Consider the following 19,264-nt stretch of genomic DNA (forward strand, 5'->3'; position numbering starts at 1 on the left):
AATTTTAATTGAGGTTGCAAAGTTATTAGAGGATCAACATTTTAAACATTGAAATAGCATTTATCATGTTTCCAATAATAACAGAGGACATTTCTTTTTTGTATTCTTTCACAAGATGTAGGTGTCAGTGGTAAGGCTGGCATTAATTATTCATCCCTAGTGGCCCCTGCATTGAGTAGTTTACTGGATAACTTCACAGGACAGTTAAGAGTCAACTACATAGCTGTGGATCAGGAGGCATACGTAGACCAGATGAAATAATGACAGCAAATTTGCTCCCCTAAACAACATTGCATAAAAGAGATTAGTAAACTTGGTGGGTTGTTATGATAATAAAAGGCAACTGCCAGGATCCTTGTTATCGAGATTAGCTTTATATTCCAGATTTATGAATTTAATGTAATTGTCACCAACTACCGTGGTAGGATTTGAATCTGACTCCCTGCGTTGCTAACATATTGCTTTACCACTGTACTGCCACTGCTTTGGGTAACTTAGGGCAGGGAGAATAATTGGACAGTTCAGATTTAATTATTTTACAGCGAACTTGGTGTCTGCTTGAAACTGTCTGCTTAGTGGTAGCAATTGATCTGACAGAATCAGCAATTAAAGGTTGGTTATGGTACCAGCCGGTAATTTCCTCCATCAATGTGGGTGTGTGGTGACAGACAGTGACTCAGGATGTGAATTGCACTTGGAGCAGTGTGTGTAAGTCTGACACCCACTCCCAATGTTTGTCACAATCTGACATCAGTATGTACGGAGCCACTTGAAAATATCAAACTCGACCCTGAACACGAGCAATAGATTTTTGCAAAACCATTGATAGGAATGGAAATAGGAGAAAGTGAGGACTGCAGATGCTAGAGATCAGAGTCAAGAGTGTGGTGCTGGAAAAGCACAGCTGGTTAGGCAGCATCTGAGGAGCAGGAGAATCGATGTTTCAGGCAGAAGCTGATGAAGGGCTTATGCCTGAAATGTCAATTCTCCTGCTCCTCAGATGCTGACCTATTGTGCTTTTCCAGCATTCCTATTCAGGAATGGAAATAGCCAGCATGATGGACAAGAGGGCAGGGAAGAGAACTAAGTAAGCATTTCATTAACATCTTTGTCCACAACAATACAAAGATAGGTGGAGGAGCAGGAAATATTGAGGAATTGGCAGACTAGGACAGTGAGAAAATAAGCGGCAAATGGATTACAATGTTGGAAAGTGTGAGGTTGTGCACTTTGGGAGGAGAAAAGTGGTGTAAGCTATTTTCTCGGGGAAATCTTCGGAAATCTGAGGGGATTGAGGAACTTAGGAATCCAGTTCGGGATTCTCTTAAGGTTAACATGTAGCTTCGGCTGGGAATTAGGAAAGTAAACACAATGTTAGCACTCATTTGTCTAGGGCTGTATTTTAAGAGTAGTAATGTATTGCTGAGGGGGTATAAGACCACATTTAGAATATTGTGAGCAGTTTTGGATGGGTGTGCTGGCTTTGGAGGGGGTCCAGAGGAGGTTTACAAGAATGATCTCAGGAATGGAGGGCTTGTCATAGGAGGTGCGGTTGAGGACTCTGGGTCTATACTCAAAGGAGTTTCAAAGGATGGGAGGATATGTCATTGAAACTTAGAGAAAACTGAGGTCCCTGGATAGAGTGGATGTGAATAGACAGGTGGTTCCACAGGTAAGGGAAACGAGGACCCAAGGGCATCGCCTCATAGTAAAGGGATGACTGTTTAGAACTGAGATGAGGAGAAATTTCTTCAGCCAAAGGATGATAAATGTGTGGCCCTCATTGTTGCAGAAGGTTAGCGGAGGCCAAATCATTGAGTGTCCTTACGATAACTGTAGAAAGGCTCTTGATCAGGAGACCAAAGTTTATGGGGAGAAGGCAAGAGAATGGGATTGAGAAACATATCAGCCATGATCAATGGCAGACTTGATGGGCTGAATGGCCTAATATAGTTCCTATATCTTATGGTCTTAAGGTAAATATTATTTTTTACATTAATAAATTTGAGTTTCAGCTCTTGTATTTTATGTAGTCAAGATTAAATATTTTGAAATATAATTCTGGTTACAATTATTTAGTTTCTGTATTGTCACTCTGGGTTCATTTATTAATGTCATTGAGATGAAACGTTACACATGGATGCCCCCAGTCCTTTTGGGTATATGTAAAAGACTCCATGTAATGATTGTAAAGAAGAGTAGGATAGTTCACTCAGTGCCCAGTTAATATCTATCCCTCAATGTCATTAATAACAGATTATCCACTCACTATCTTCCTACTATTTGTGGAGTTTTGTTGTACACAATTGGCTGCTGTATTTCCTACAATACCACCGAATTTATTATTCAAACATACTTAATTAGCTTCGAAGTGCTTTGTGTATTTTCTTTTGCTACCAGTAGATTACTCAGATCTAGGGATCTCTGCTTTTTAAAGAAAATCATTCATGGAATGTAGACCAGCATTTATTGCCCACCTATAATTGCCCTTGAGAAGGTGATAGTGAGCTCCCTTTCTAAAAAAGCCAGAATCCATGTTGTGTAAGTGTACTTACAGTATAGTGAAGGAGGGAGTTCTAGGTTTGACCTAATGACACCGAAGAAACAGCAATATATTTGCAAGTCAGGATAGCGTGTGTTTTTGAATGGAACTTGTAAATGGTGGGAACTCATGTACTGGCTGCTTTTTAAAATTCTAGATGGTAGGTTTGGAAGGTGCTGTCGAAGATAGGTTGCATGGTGCATCTTATAAATCGTGAACGTGGGAGTCCAGGGTTTGTCAGGGTTGCAGTGAGTAAATATTTAAGGTGGTTAAGGGGGTGCCACTCAAATGATCTGCTTTGGTCCTCGATGGTGCTGTGTTTCTTACCTGTTGTTGGAGCTGAGCTCATCCATGATAAGTGAAAAATATTCCATCAAACTCCAGATTTGTGCCTGCTAGCTGCTGGAGGGGGTTTGAGGAGACAGGAGGTGAGTTACCTTGCTTCAAAGTACCTCTTGTAGTCCCAATGTTTATGTACTTGGTCCAGTAAAGTGTTGCAGGTGACCCCAAGGATTTGACTCTGTGGTGATAATCCCATTAGAGAATAGGTTAGCTCCATATTTTTAAAGATATGTCTTCAACATAAATATGACTCTATGCATTTTATGCAACATCCTCTACACATTTCATGTGCTAAATTGGAAAACTGGTCATCCTCCAGAATCTCCCATTTGGGTCTGCGGCACTCCATCGCTTTAGAGGCAGACAATTTAGCATATTTTGATCTTTACCTCATAATGTTTTTTGCATCTGCATCAAGTATTTAATTGTTTATTTACAGCCTGTAAATCTTATTCATAACATCTCCTTTTTTCTGTATTGTAGTAATGATGCATTACTACACATGATATTTTTAGTCTATACAAATACAATGCTGGCTTGCAAATTTGTTCGTTTGCTCTTTACCAGTGTGTTTTCTGCATTTTTTGATCTCCTGATATGTCACATTGTTCTCTAGCATGTTTCTGTTGCTCTTGACTGTGCTGCTGTTAGTAATTGGATTCCAGAGATCTGAGTGACACATTGGAGTGAGATTAGCCTTTGGTGATTACATCAAACAGGTCAGATAGAATCAACAGCCTCTTCTACAAATTGCCTCATTTACTTTTCTATTGACTTCAAGTAAACTTCAATTGCATAATTGTTGATGACCTCTCTTATGAGGTCTGTTTTCTCTACCTCAAGTGAGTTTCATTGTTTCATTCTATTCGTCTGACATGTTCCAAAGCAGAAACTCATTTGTGGTTGTGGGATATTGATCCATAATTATATCCCTTGATTGCAATCAACCAATGGTTAATGTAGTACAATAGGGAAAAGAATTTGTCGATTTATCCTAGCCATGCCCCTCATGATTTTATAAACCTCTATGAGGTCACCCCTCAGCCTCTGACGCTCCAGGGAAAACAGCCCCAGCCTGTTCAGCCTCTTCCTATAGCTCAAATCCTCCAACCCTGGCAACATCCTTGTGAATCTTTTCTGAACCCTTTCAAGTTTCACAACATCCTTCCGATAGGAAGGAGACCAGAATTGCATGCAATATTCCAAAAGTGGCCAAACCAATGTCCTGTACAGCCACAACATGACCTCCCAACTCCTGCACTCAATGCTGTGACCAATGAGGAAAGCGTAGCAAACACCTTCTTCACTATCCTGTTTACCTGCGACTCCATGAACCTGCACTCTAAGATCTCTTTGTTCAGCAACACTCCCCAGGACCTTACCATTGAATGTACAATCCTGCTCTGATTTGCTTTCCCAAAATGCAGCACCTCACATTTATCTAATTTAAACTCCATCTGCCACTTCTCAGCCCATTGTCCCATCTGGTCAAGATCCCATTGTACTCTGAGGTAATCTTCTTCACTGTCCACAACACCTCCAATTTTGGTGTCATCTGCAAACTTATTAACTACACCACCTATGTCCATATCCACATCATTTATATGAATGATGAAAAGTAGTGGACCCAGCACCGATCCTTGTGGCACTCCACTGGTCACAGGCCTCCAGTCTGAAAAGCAACCCTCCACCACCATGCTCTGTCTTGTACCTTTGAGCCAGTTCTGTATCCAAATGGCTAGTTCTTCCTGTATTCTGTGAGATCTAACCTTGCTAACCAGTCTCCCATGGGCAACCTTGTTGAACGCCTTACGGAAGTCCATATAGATCAAGTCTCCCACTCTGACCTCATCAATCCTTTTTGTTACTTCTTCAAAAAACTCAATAAAGTTTGTGAGATATGATTTCCCACACACAAAGCCATGGTGACTATCCCGAGTCAGTCCTTGCCTATCCAAATATATGTACAATCTGTTTCTTAGGATTCCCTCCAACAACTTGCCCAACACTGACATCAGGCTTGCCAGTCTATAGTGTCCTTGCCACCCTTCTTAAACAGTGGCACCACGTTAGCCAACCTCCAGTCTTCCAGTACCTGATCTGTGACTATCAATGATCAAATATCTCAGCAAGAGGCCCAGCAATCACTTCTCTAGCCTCCCACCAAGTTCTAGGGTACACCTGATCAGGTACTTGTGATTTATCCACTTTTATGCGTTTCAAGACATCCAGCACTTCCTCCGCTGTAATATGGACATTTTTCAAGATGTCACCATCCATGTAGAGTCATAGAGAAGTACAGCATGGAAACAGACCCTTCGGTCCAACCCGTCAATGCTGACCAGATATCCCAACCCAACCTAGTACCACCTGCCAGCACCTGCTCTACTCACTACTGTAGACTTACAGCAGGATTATATGTTAAAAGCTATGCATGTATCTGTTCCAGAACTGTGAGCTCTCCCACACTGGATCCTTCAAGATAAGTTGTGAATTTTGCTGTTTGTTAAGTTTTCCTAGACACACTCCAATGTCCAGAAATATATGAATTCAAACAGCAAAGGCAGTAACTGCGCAGATTCACTGCTGAGTGAATTAGGTTTCTTTCACTTGATTCCTGTTGAATTGATCATTGCTTGTAATGACCAGTTGCTTATAGTAATTAGAATTTGCATCCAAAAGCTACCCCAATTTGATACCATATTATTCCAACAATTTATTTTGACTTGTAGAGTTACTTTGAGTAGGCAGAGTGCTTTATTACCAAAGACAATTCCCTTAGTTTTAGCATTGATGCCCTACGCTGTAAAACGCCAAAAGATTAAGACATTATCAATAGAGAATTGATCATATCTGTTGCATAATAAGTTATGAATGCTGATATACATGTATTTTGTCCTACATTCATCGGGACAATTTGCAAAAATACTATTGTTAAAGTGAAAACTGCATGAGAAGAGAGAGACAGAGTCAGTTTGGTAAAAGGTGTTGTCATGGTGAATGATTGACTCTTGCCACTTGCCTGCTAAATCAGCATTTTACAATTGAAATACGGAATTTGGCTGTTGGTCCTGCACTGGACATAATGGGGGGGGGGGCGCAGAAGGAAAATTCCTTTTGACAATACTTTAGTGGCATGGGTGTACAAGCAGTGTACAGGACGAAAACTTTTATAAATATATTTCCACTTCCATGAGTCTAATGTCTGTTCGAGTCTATTGTCCAACTAACACCAGAGAAAGTACTTCTCTGAAGATGTGGAGCATCTTCAACCAGAAAAGGGATGTGCTTCATTTCAATCACTACATCTTGGAACCGCTCCCATAATCAGCAAAGTAAGTGACTCCTCCACCATGGAATAAAAGTGAGGCATGCAGGTAAGGTATTATGACAAGTCTTAGTGACACTGAGGGTGACAGTAAGCCCTGGGGAAGGAGTTAATGATTGGGATGCCCAATCAGCCAACTTTGTTCATGCACCTTATGGAGCAATGACAGAAACTGCCAGGTGTCTCTACTTCAGGAGGAAAAGGTCTGTCCCATGTCTGGGTTCTCAAAACTGCAATGCAATGTTTAAGGCTGTAGGGTGTGCAGTGACTACCATTATCGAGGAGAGCAATGTTGTGACCCGATCCACACCCAGCAGCCAGAGTATTGGAAACTTTAGCCAGTGAGGATACTTAGATGTTACAAGGGTAGAGTGAAGGTTCATTTTATTCTGTAGAATGCTTCCTTCTGACCTTGATGTGGTGACATATATCACTTTTATTCTGGGGTTTCATTGTGTCCTAAACCCACATACTCCTGTCTTTCCCTCCTGTACTAAAGTGACACCTGAGAAACTGATAAAGGTGCATTATCATTGTTTGGTTGGTTGGACAGTAGTCCAGGGCAACACTTCAGTCTACATGGAGGTGCCTACTGCAGAACCAGCAAAACCAAAGGGAGCAACAATCTGAGAGGCAGCAGAAGCTGTGTATTTACCCAGACTGGAGGCAGAAGAACCAAATCACCACATACCTGCTTGGCTAATGCATTATAATTTCTGAAGCATTTGGTATCTTCATTGGGCAGATTTTTATTGGGAAAGGAAATTTAATTCAGTGAGTAGAGTAATTCGTCAGATACAAGTGAAAACGGATAGGCTTCTCACTACCTGAGGTGAAAGTTTATTTTGAGCAAGAGAATCTAATTTTTGGGCTCTCATCTGATGAACTCATCCCACTCACCATTATTCTCACCACTTCAGGGAGTGGAAAATTGTGTCCATATAGGTTTTACTTTTTGGTGTCACACTGTGGAAGCCAAAGCCCCTGCTGTAGACACATACCTAGCAGAAAGACCATGTAGACTGCCAGCAAGTATACTTACAAGAAACGTTCAATCTCACATCAGAAAATTCCTTATTTCCACTGTGGAATAACATCGGCTTTCAGTGCTCCAAAAGCTAGTACTTCCAAATACACCTGTTGGACTATAACCTGTGTTGTGTAATCTTTAACTTTGTCTGCATCAGTCCAACACCGGCCTCTCTACATTGTGCATTTTAGAAGTACCTTTTATAAGCTACAGAGATAATCCAGAAAAATTGAGCAGAAATGAAAATATACAATGTTATAGTAGTTGTAACGAGGTCGGCTAGTTGGACCTCATGGAATATAAATTCCCTGATTGGGGCTGTTAATCTATCCAATTAGGGAGTCTTGGCTGACAGAAAAGTAGAGGAGTGTCAGAGATACTGCCACTATAAGAGCTGACTCCGAATGGGGCAGTAGTAAAGTCAAGGACTGTTCATGTGTAAATAAAGGATGATATAGTGGCTGGTACTCAGCCTCTGTGGAGCTATCACAATGGACGGTTTTGAAGCTTCAAGCCAAGACATTTGTGAAGAGAAACCACTTTGACAGCTTCAACATGGTGGCCTAACAAGTTGAACAGGCACAAACCCAGTGGTGAATGGGAAACACCTCAACTGACATTAGTGAGCAAGACGGCCATGCAAAATCACTCCTCTTTGGTATAATATTTACGGGGACAGCACTTACCTGGATTCATTCATCATAGCAAAAGCAGGAAATGTTTTAGATGATAAAATAAAAAAAGGAACAGAGGATAGTGGAAATCTGAAACAAAAGCAGAAATTTCTGGAAAAACTCAGCAGTTCTGGCAGCATCTGTGGAATAAAAGTAGAGTTAATGTTTCAAGTCCAGTGACCCTTCCTTAGAATGCTCTTCAGCAATTTCTGTTTCATTAAAAAATTTAGACAATTCAGTCTGTTTGGCAAGGTGACTATGGTGAAGCAGCTGACAACTACTTCATTAAAAATCACGCAACACCAGGTTATAGTCCAACAGGTTTAATTGGAAGCACACTAGCTTTCGGAGCGACGCTCCTTCATCAGGTGGTAGTGGAGGGCTCGATCGTAACACAAAATTTATAGCAAAAATTTGCAGTGTGATGTAACTGAAATTATACATTGAAAAACTGATTGTTTGTTAAGCCTTTCATCTGTTAGAATACAATGATAGTTTCACTTCTTTCATGTGTAAATCACAAAACCTTTATTTTAAAGTTGCATTCTCGGGTTAACTGCTAACAATGGTAATAGCTAGACAATATGTTGAAGGCATTATCCCCCTGTGTTTTCTGTCTATGACCTGATGTTTAGATTGATTCTAATCTAAAAAGTGAGATAATGGAGTTTTACACAAATTCATGCAATTTTTGCGCTCAGAGTTCTACATGAATGTATGCAGTTTTTTGAGCAAAGTGCAATGTAACTCTGCAAGTACAAATTCATGCCACAAAATATATGTGTGCATGTGGGTCTTTGTCTGTCTGTCTGTGTGTGTCTGTCTGGGTTGGGGGTTGTGAGTGTGAGAATGTGTGTGTGTGTGTGTATATGACACACTTCATCCAGACACATGGAACAGCCATGGGGACCAATATTGCACCCCAATATGCCAACATTTTTATGTACAGGTTCGAACAAGATTTCTTCTCTATGCAGGATCTCCAACCAACATTGTACACCAGGTAACATTGATGACATTTTCTTCCTCTGGACCCATGGCAATGAGTCACTGATAAAACTACACAGTGACATCAACAAGTTTCATCCCACCATCAAACTCACCATGGACTACTCTCAACTGTCTGTCTCATTCTTGGACACGTGCGTCTCCATCAAGGATGGACACCTCAGCACCACACTCTACCGCAAACCCACAGACAACCCCACAGTGCTACACTTCTCCAGCTTCCACCCGAAACATATTAAAACAGCCATTCCCTATGGACAAGCCCTACGCATACACCAGATCTGCTCAAATGAGGAGGAACGTGACGGACACCTGGAAATACTCAAGGATGCCCTCACAAGAACAGGGTATGATGCTCAACTCATCGACTGCCAGTTCCGACTTGCCACAGCAAGGAATTGTAATGATCTCCTCAGGAGACAGACACGTGCTGCAACTGACAGGGTACCCTTCATTGTTCAGTACTTCCCAGGGACTGAAAAATTACGCCATGTTCTTCGTGACCTGCAACTCATTATCAATGAGGATGAGCACCTCACCAAGACCTTCCCCACACCTCTACTACTTGCCTTTAAACAACCGCCAAACCTCAAACAGATCATTGTTTGTAGCAAGCTGCCCGGCTGTCAGGACAAGTCCATACAACCCTGTCACGGTGGATGCTGCAAGATGTGTCAGATTGTAAACATGGATGTCACTATTACGCGTGAGAACACCTTCCACCTTGTACATGGCAGGTACTCATGTGACTCAGCCAATGTTATCTATCTTATACGTTGCAGGCAAGGATGCCCAGAGGCATGGTACATTGGGGAAATCGAGCAAAGGCTACGACAACAGATGAATGGGCACCGCACAACAATCAACAGACAGGATGGTTCCCTCTCAGTTGGGGAACACTTCAGTGGTCCAGGACATTCAGCCTCGGACCTTCGGGTGACCATCCTCCAAGGTGGACTTCGGGGCAGGCAGCAGAGGAAGGTGACCGAGCAGAGGCTGATAGCTAAGTTCGGTACCTGTAGGGAGGGCCTCAACCAGGACCTTGGGTACATGTCACATTACAGGTGATCACCATTGCACCTGCAAATGTGTTGCTGGTCAAAGCACAGCAGGTTAGGCAGCATCTCAGGAATAGAGAATTCGACGTTTCGAGCATAAGCCCTTCATCAGGAATAAGAGAGAGAGAGCCAAGCCGGCTGAGATAAAAGGTAGGGAGGAGGGACTAGGGGGAGGGGCGATGGAGGTGGGATAGGTGGAAGGAGGTCAAGGTGAGGGTGATAGGCCGGAGTGGGGTGGGGGCGGAGAGGTCAGGAAGAGGATTGCAGGTTAGGAGGGCGGTGCTGAGTTGAGGGAACCGACTGAGACAAGGTGGGGGGAGGGGAAATGAGGAAGCTGGAGAAATCTGAATTCATACCTTGTGGTTGGAGGGTTCCCAGGCGGAAGATGAGGCGCTCCTCCTCCAGCCGTCGTGTAGTTGTGTTCTGCCGGTGGAGGAGTCCAAGGACCTGCATGTCCTCGGTGGAGTGGGAGGGGGAGTTAAAGTGTTGAGCCACGGGGTGATTGGGTTGGTTGGTTCGGGCGGCCCAGAGGTGTTCTCTGAAGCGTTCCGCAAGTAAGCGGCCTGTCTCACCAATATAGAGGAGGCCACATCGGGTGCAGCGGATGCAATAGATGATGTGTGTGGAGGTACAGGTGAACTTGTGGCGGATATGGAAGGATCCCTTGGGGCCTTGGAGGGAAGTGAGTGTGGAGGTGTGGGCGCAAGTTTTACATTTCCTGCGGTTGCAGGGGAAGGTGCCGGGGGTGGAGGTTGGGTTGGTGGGGGGTGTACTACACACACACACACACTCACATACACACGGGCACAGGTACACACAGATGTGCACACAGACACCCACACACACCCTTATAGACACGTGCACTCCCACATTCACACATGCACCCCGTCACAGACTTAAGACACTTTGCACTCACTACACGTACACACACACACAGACAGACAAAGACCCACATGCACACATATATTTTGTGAGGTGAATTTGTACTTGCAGAGTTACATTGCACTTTGCTCAAAAACTGCATACATTCATGTAGAACTCTGAGCTCAAAAACTGTAGGAATTTATGTAAAACACTGTTATCTCACTTTTTAGATTAGAATCAATCTAAACATCAGGTCATAGACAGAGAACACAGGGGGCTAACACCTTCAACATATTGTCTAGCTATCACCATTGTTAACAGCTAACCTGAGAATGCAACTTTAAAATAAAGGTTTTGTGATTTACACATGAAAGAAGTGAAACTATCACTGTATTCTAACAGATGAAAGGCTTAGCAGACAATCAATTTTTCAATGTATAATTTCAGTTACATCACACTGCAAATTTTTGCTATAAATTCTGTGTTACGTTCAATTCCTCCACTACCACCTGATGAAGGAGCGTCGCTCTGAAAGCTAGTGTGCTTCCAATTAAACAACCTTTACCTGGTGTTGCGTGATTTTTAACTTTGTACACCCCAGTCCAACACTGGTATCTCCAAATCATGACAACTACTTTAGATCTACAATTGTCATTTGGGTTGAATCTTGGTGGCACTAATTGGAAATTGGGACTTAAAATTCTTCCTTGGGATGTGGGAGTGGTGATGGCTAGGCCAACATTTATTGTGCATCTTGAATGCCCTTGAATAGAACTAATTTCTTGAACTGCTGCAGTCCACATGGTGTAGGGTCCGCCTACAATACTATTAAGAAGGGAGTCCCAAAAGTTTGAGCTGACAATAGAGAAGGATCTGTCCACTTTTCATTACTCCAAGGTTAGCTTCATGCTAGAACTTCTGACTTTGGCTCCAGTCCATAACTTTCTCCCTAATAATTCTCCTCTTGCGTACTATCCTTGTAAATGTTGCTCTATGTAGACTTAATATCATGATTTTTTTTAGCTTTATCAGCCACCTGAAGTCATTACATTTTATATCCTAGTCATTTCTTTATGTGTCAAGTATTCTGAAATTATGATTCTGTGCTATGGTTTTGAAATAAAACATTGGAAGTAAGGTTTTACTCCTTCCTTCTTTCATTTCCTGGGCTTTGGCATTCAAGAATCTCTTATGCAGCACTTTTCTGAAGTGCTTTTCAAAACCCAATTATCCAACATTTGCTACAGCCCCTTAATAAATGCATTTTCTTCAAGTTAACTTAGTCCGGCGCTAACCGACTTCTACAAATCCATAGGAACTGCCCTTGATTAGTCCTTAGCTTTTTCTGCTGAGGCAGAACATTTGCACCACCAAAGGTTTTAACAAATAAGAGGTTCCTGCTTGGACATGCAGCCTAGGTTTTTGTTCATTGATATAAAGAGCTGAAAGGTCAAACTGGAAGCAGAAGAATAATGATTTTTCACAAGAATCAGAGGATATAAGAACTATTAGGAAGAACAAACCATTTGGCCCCTTAAGCCTGCACCACTATTCAGTGACGTTGGGGCTAATCGGCCTGTGGCTTCAACTTCTATCGCTGCCTGACCCTCCAAATAATTGATTCCCTTTGTGATCAATGATATATCCAATGTCCCAGTCTGTGCTGTTTGCTGGAGATGGGAGGAAGGGCCGCAAGATAGGATATTGCAAGTCAATGAGGTAACAATCCAGTTGATGCAAATACAACAATAAATTAGTCATTTTGCAGCTCAAAAATTATGATTTCCATTAACTATCAGTTGGAGAAAAGAATAAATGTAAGCTTAGCACAATTTATTAGCTACCAAACATTGCCATAAATTAAATCTGACTAAAAGTTCTCTAATCAAGTACATTCTCAGTAATAGAATCATAGAATGATACAGAACAGAAGGAGACCATTCAGCCCATCATGCCCTTGCCAGAATTGAAGAGCAGCTCCAGACATTGAAAGCAGCTAAGGAAAATTTGAAGGAATAGGTTGAGGAATTGATGAGGACATTGAAGGAGTCTAAGGACCAATCAGTAACCATGGAGCAAACTGTCTGCAAAGAAATGAAAACCCATGGGAAGTGGTCAAATTTGTGGATGAGTTTTACAAATGATGCTGAAAATAAGGAACTGATTCAAACAGAGCAGTTGTTCAGCTGAATGAATAACCTGGGAAGGAATTGGAAAATAAGAGAGTATGGAGGGAAGTTTTGAAGAAGATAATGTTGAAATACTTTTCAAATCTTACATACACATCTTCTGTAGAAACCTTAAAGGATGAATTGAAAAACATGTTTGCATTAACAGAGAAGAGTTAAAAAAAAGCGTAATCTTCTGAATTAAAGTTGAAAAGCCAAAGTGAAAGTCATTTTTGTCATATGCATCTGTACATGTAGAGGGATAGGTTGCCAGAATATTGGTTTATGGTTCCAGCCGAAAGATTGAAAATCCATGGCACAAATGCAAATAAAATCGAGAAAAAGCATTGTAGTTGTTAATGTTCTTTGCGGAACTAAATAAAGGGTATACAAAATGAACACTAGTGCTGAGTTATGTTAATGCTATAATTTTAAACTCTGCCAGTCGTTTTTTTATTGCATGCACTTGCTTTTAAATCTTTATTAATACGATATATGTGAATGCATGAATGAAAAAGTGTTTTCAGTCGAGTAGACGATAAGCTATTTGTCAGAAATTTAGAACACTGAGAACTTCTTGTATTTTCCAAGCCATTGTAAATCTTTCTTTCTTTTGAGGGAAAGATGTAATGAAACCCATTTCTCTGTGTCCCTGTGTATCTGTCTATGTCCAGACGTTTGCAATTGTGGAAAGGAAGTTGGCTGGAGAATGTAAAATGCATGAAAGAGGATGCTCCAACATTGGTAACATTTGGTTCCATGCATTAATAAAGGCAGGACCCTCTGGAAGCATTTTAACAGGTCACTAGAAAATAGTGGTCAGCGAACAGCAGTTTAGGGGTCAGTAAGATTTAGTCAAAAGGAAGGAAAGAGGCCACATGCAGCTAACATGCTGCTATTAGCTGCATCCGTGCTGTTGGACAGTTAAGGCTTGGAAACCTCACTTATCAGCTCAGTGCAATTTAAGGGAAGCAATCTGTTAGAGAAGATGTCAACTCAGTCCAGCTGCAAGTATGGTTGAAGGAAGCCCACAAGTAGTGTTTGCTTGATGTAAGTAAAACTAAAAGTTCAGAGAAATTCAGAGGCTGTGTTTCATTAGTGAAGCTAGCTGCCTTGGAAAGAGTTGGAATCATGCCAGTAATTAGAGACAAGTGCAGAGATTTGCAAATGTTGTGGTACACCATCTTGGGGAGGAGATTGAACAGAAGGTGAAGCAATCCAATTTGGAGAAGTGGCCTTCTAAGGCTTGGTCTTTGAAAGTGAAAAATTGGAATTCCACGTGAAGGAGTCAAACTTTTAACGACATTTGATGACCCACAGTGTCATTAATTTGCTTCAGTATTCACTACTGAGGGGGACCTTGTCATTTGTGAGGACAGCATTTAATAGGCTGATATGCTTGAACAGATTGATATTAAGAAGGAAGATGTGCTGAACATTTTGAAAAACATAACGATAGATAAGTCACCTGATTCGAGTGGGATATACCCTAGGTTACTACTGAAAGTGAGGGAAGAGATTGCTGCGCCTTTGGCGATGATCTGTGCATCCTCACTGTCCACTGGAGTAATGCCAGATGATTGGAGGGTGGCAAATGGTATTCCCTTGTTCAAGAAAGGGAATAGCGATAATCCTGGGAATTACAGAGTAGTCAGTCTTACTTCTGTGATGGGCAAATTATTGGAGAGGATTCTGAGAGACAGGATTTATAATTATTTGGAAAACTATAGTTTGATTAGAGATAGTCAGTATGGATCACTGAGGGACAGGTCATGCCTCACAAGCCTTTGAATTCTTTGAGGATGTAACAAAACACATCGAAGGTAGAGAGGGATGTGGTGTATGTGGATTTTAGCAAGCTGTTAGATAAGGTTCCCCATAGTAGGCTCATTCAGAACGTAAGGAGGCATGGGGTACAGGTAAATTTGGCTGTCTGAATATAGAATTGGCTAGCCCATAGAAGTCAGAGGGTGTAGTAGATGGAAAGTATTCAGCCTGGAGCTTGGTGACCAGTGGTGTTCCGCAGGGATCTGTTCTGGGACCTCAGCTCTTTGTGATTTTTATAAATGACTTGGATGAGGAAGTGAAACAATGGATTAGTAAATTTGTCGATAACACGATGGTTGGTAGAGTTGTGGATAGTGTGGAGGGCTGTTGTAGGTTGCCATGGGACACTGACAGGATGCAGAGCTGGGCTGAGAAATGGCAGAAGGAGTTCAACCTGGAGCCATGTGAAGTGATTCATTTTGGAAGATCAAATTTGAGTGCAAAATAGAGGGATCAAGGCAGGATTCTTTGCAGTATGGAGGAACTGAGGGATCTTGGGGGCCCCGCCCATAAATCCCTCAAAGTTGCCACCCAAGTGATAGGTTGTTAAGAAGGCATATAGTGTGTTGGATTTCATTAGTAGAGAGAATTGAGTTTAAGAGCTGTGAGGTTATGCTGCAGCTCTACAGACCCCTGATTAGACCACATTTGAAATGTTATGTTCAATTCTGGTCACCTCATTATAGGAAGTATGTGGAAGTCTTTAGAGAGGGTGCAGAGGAAATTTACCAGGATGCTGCCTGGACTGGAGGGCATGTCTTATGAAGAAGGGTTGAGGGAGATAGAGCTTTTCTCAAAGGAGTGAAGAAGGGTGAGAGATGATTTGACAAGTAGTGTACAAGATGATAAGAGGCATAGGTAGAGTGGATAGCCAGAGACATTTTCCCAGGGCAGAAATGGCTATCACGAGGGGTCATAATTTTAAGGTGATTGGAAGAAGGTTTAAGGAGATGTCAGAGGTAGGTTGTTTACACCGAGAGTCAGGGGTGTGTAGAATGTCAGCGGTGGTAGTTGAGTCAGATACATTAGGGACATTTAAGCAACTCTTGGATAGGCAAAAGGATTATAGTAAAATGAAGGGTATATGGGTTAGTTTGATCTTAGAGTAGGATAAAAGGTTGGCACAACATCAAGGGCCAAATGGCCTGTACTGTGCAGTACTGTTCTATGCTCTATGTAATGTATGGATGCGTTGCTGATATAACGATGGGATCTAGCTTGATAACATTTGTGATTCGATGGGATCTTGGAGCATTTGACTACAATTTGCATTTCAACCCATACTGGCCTCATATTGATTCTAGTTATTAATCAATAGGTTATAAAATACAATAAAAAAATACACAATATAGCCCTGGAACAGACCATTCAGCCCACTAAGCCTGTACCGATTCCTAATCCATATTTAGACCTACAACTGATTGTCTATGTGCAGTTTCTATCCCTATGATTAGATTAGGTTACCTACAGCGTGGAAATAGGCCCTTTGGCCCAACAAGTCCACACCGACCCTCCAAAGAGCAACACACCCAGGCCCATTCTGTTCGACTCTCATTCATCTGTCTTTCAAGATATGCTTTAAACTTTTCACTACCTCCACTGACAGTGCTTTCCAGGCACCCACCATCCTCTGGGTGAAAAATATTCCCAACACTTCTCCCCTAAAATTTCCCCTCTCACCTTGAACCTATACCTTATTGTCGATGACTTTATCACCCTGGAAAAAAGCCTCTAATTATCCACTCTATTTATGCCTCTTATAATTTTGTAGACCTCTATCAAGTTTCCCCTCAGCCTCTACCTTTCCAGAGAAAAGAATCCAGGATTATCTAACTTTTCAGCCTTGCCTTAAAACCAAAATCCTCCAGACCAGGGAATATCCTGGGAAACTTTCTCTGCACCCTCTCTAAAGCATCCATGTTTTTCTGGTAGTGAAGTGACCAGAAGTGCATGCAAAATTCCAAATTTAGCCAAATTAAAGTTTTGTGCAGCTCTAACATAATCTGCCAACTTTGAAATTCAGTGCCCCTGCCGGTGAAAGCAAGCATGCTGTATGCCTTCTTGACCACCATATCCACCTGTGTTGCCAGTTTCCAGGATCTGTGACCTTGTCCACCCAGATCCCTCTGCATGTCAATGCTACTAAGGCGTCTGCCATTTAGTGTATAATTTATGCCTGAATTTGATCTTCTAAAATACATCACTTCGCATTTGTCTGGATTAAACTCCATCTGCTGCTTCTCTACCCAAATCCCGCTGTATCCTTTGATAATCCTCCTCACTATCTGCAACTGTACCAATTTTGGTGTCATGCATATAGCCATAGACATACAGTAGATTATTTCACATTCTTAACTTCGTATTATTTTGTTTGTTCAAAACCGGAGAATTCTGTAGCTTTATTATTTTAGTTTGAATTTCCACATGCCTACATTATCTACTTTAAACAAAAAAGTTGCTGACCCTCTAACCAGATTATGTCATAAATTAATGTGAATTTTGAGAAAATTTGTAGCTCAGGTTGAGGTTTTGGATGTAGGTTTGCTCACTGAGCTGGAAGGTTCATTTCCAGACGTTTCATTACCATACTAGGTAACATCTTCAATGGGCCTCAGGTGAAGCAATGCTGAAAATTCCTGCTTCCTATTTATATGTTTCGGTTTCTTTGGGTTGGTGATGTCATCTCCTGTAGAAATGGAAATGGCACCACAGGAAATGACATCACCAACCCAAAGAAACCCAAACATATAAATAGAAAGCAGGAATTTTCAGCATTGCTTCGGCTTGAGGCCCACTGAAGATGTTACCTAGTAGGGTAACGAAACGTCTGGAAATGAATCTTCCAGCTCAGCGAGCAAACCTACATCCATAAATTAATGTCTCGCTTAGAATTGTAACCTAGCTTTGGCAATTCCCATTGGATCATGAAGTTTACACGGCACTGAAGAAGGATGCATTCCACGCTGGCATTCTCCATGGCCTTGTGTTTTCCTATTTCAGTGATCTCTAACAGTAAAGCCAAAGGTTCTCTGCAATCCTCCCATTCTGGCCTATTCTGCATTTTCTGGTTTCCATCCCAGCTGCCAAAGCCTTACGTTCAGAAGTTCCATGTCTAAAACTTAACCACCTCGCTTCGTCTTTTGCCTTTTTTAAGATAAACCCTATACAATTTACCTCTCAGATCAACCTTTGGCAATCACCTTTGTCTTTTTATGTAGCTTGGTGGCAAATCTGCAAAGAGCCTTGGATGATTTACCGCATTCAAGGCTCTGCACAAATGCATTTAATTGTTGCTAACAGTTGCATATATCTTGGCCACCAATACCCACATCTCATTAAAGAATAAAAAAAAAATTCTGGTAAACTTTAATTCACTTGTAAATGACTTTGTATTTTCATGTTGCAGGTTGGAAAGTGGGAAAACCAAAGTCTAGCACTAAAATATCCAGTGTGGCCAAGATTTAATTCCTTTGCAGACAGTGAGGTAGATGACAGCCACCTAACTATCGTCACTTTGGAGGAAACCCCGTTTGTCATTGTGGAGGACGTGGATAAGTTGACTGGAACCTGTGCGAGAAGCAACGTGCCATGCAGGAAAAATATCAAAGCTGTGTGAGTAAAGTCCGAGGTCATTTTCATTTCTCCTGTTGGTTATTTCATTATCATAAACGGAGCCCCAGTCAGTTAGAGTGGTATGCTTTACAGAATCTTCCATAATCGGCATGTTTGACAACGCCGCCTAAGTGTTTAAGGAAACAGAGCTAAACCAAACAAAGGTTTGTAGCCGTCAAATCAAACTAATTTCATTTTTTCTGTTTTAAAAGTTGCAGCCCCAAATATACATTCCATTATTTGTCCACAGAAGCTGCAGTGCACTTCTACAATTATCTGTATTTGTTTTAGATTTGCAGAACCTGCAGGTTATTTTACTTTCGACTTTGTTGAAGGGCTGTTCTTTAATTATTTCATTGTCATCTGTCAATAATATATTACAGTTGCTGAATAGTATATAGGATTTTACCAGCATTAAAACTACTATTCGGCCATTTAGCTCAACAGGTCTATGCTGATTTTCTGATGAAGGGCTTTTGCCCGAAACGGCAATTTTCTAGCTCCTCGATGTTGCCTGACATGCTGTGCTTTTCCAGCACCACTCTAATCTGGACTCTGATCTCCAGCATCTGCAGTCCTCACTTTTGCCTAGGTCAATGCTGGTAGTTATGGTGCACGCTAACTTCCCCACATCTTCCTTACTATAACATTATTCACTTGTCCATCTGCTCCTTTTGCTCCTTCATATGAAACAACAGACAGGATAGTGAAAGAAGGCATTTGGTATATTTGCATTTATTAGTTGGTCAATTGAGTATAGGAGTTGGGAGGTCATGCTGCGGCTGTACAGATGTTGATTAGGCCACCATTG

General features: G+C 41.6%; 1 protein-coding gene across 1 annotated transcript in view; it reads left to right on the forward strand.

Moving 5' to 3' along the window:
- The window catches only part of grin2aa (glutamate receptor, ionotropic, N-methyl D-aspartate 2A, a), a 284,779-nt gene that overhangs the window by 185,349 nt on the left and 80,166 nt on the right, over nt 1-19,264 (forward strand). Inside the window, exon 4 of the mRNA XM_060840947.1 lies at nt 18,248-18,453. Within this exon, the coding sequence (XP_060696930.1) occupies nt 18,248-18,453 (206 nt within the window). The remainder of the gene's footprint in view (nt 1-18,247; nt 18,454-19,264) is intronic.

This window comes from Hemiscyllium ocellatum, chromosome 20, assembly GCF_020745735.1.
Source record: "Hemiscyllium ocellatum isolate sHemOce1 chromosome 20, sHemOce1.pat.X.cur, whole genome shotgun sequence".
Lineage (NCBI taxonomy): Eukaryota > Metazoa > Chordata > Chondrichthyes > Orectolobiformes > Hemiscylliidae > Hemiscyllium > Hemiscyllium ocellatum.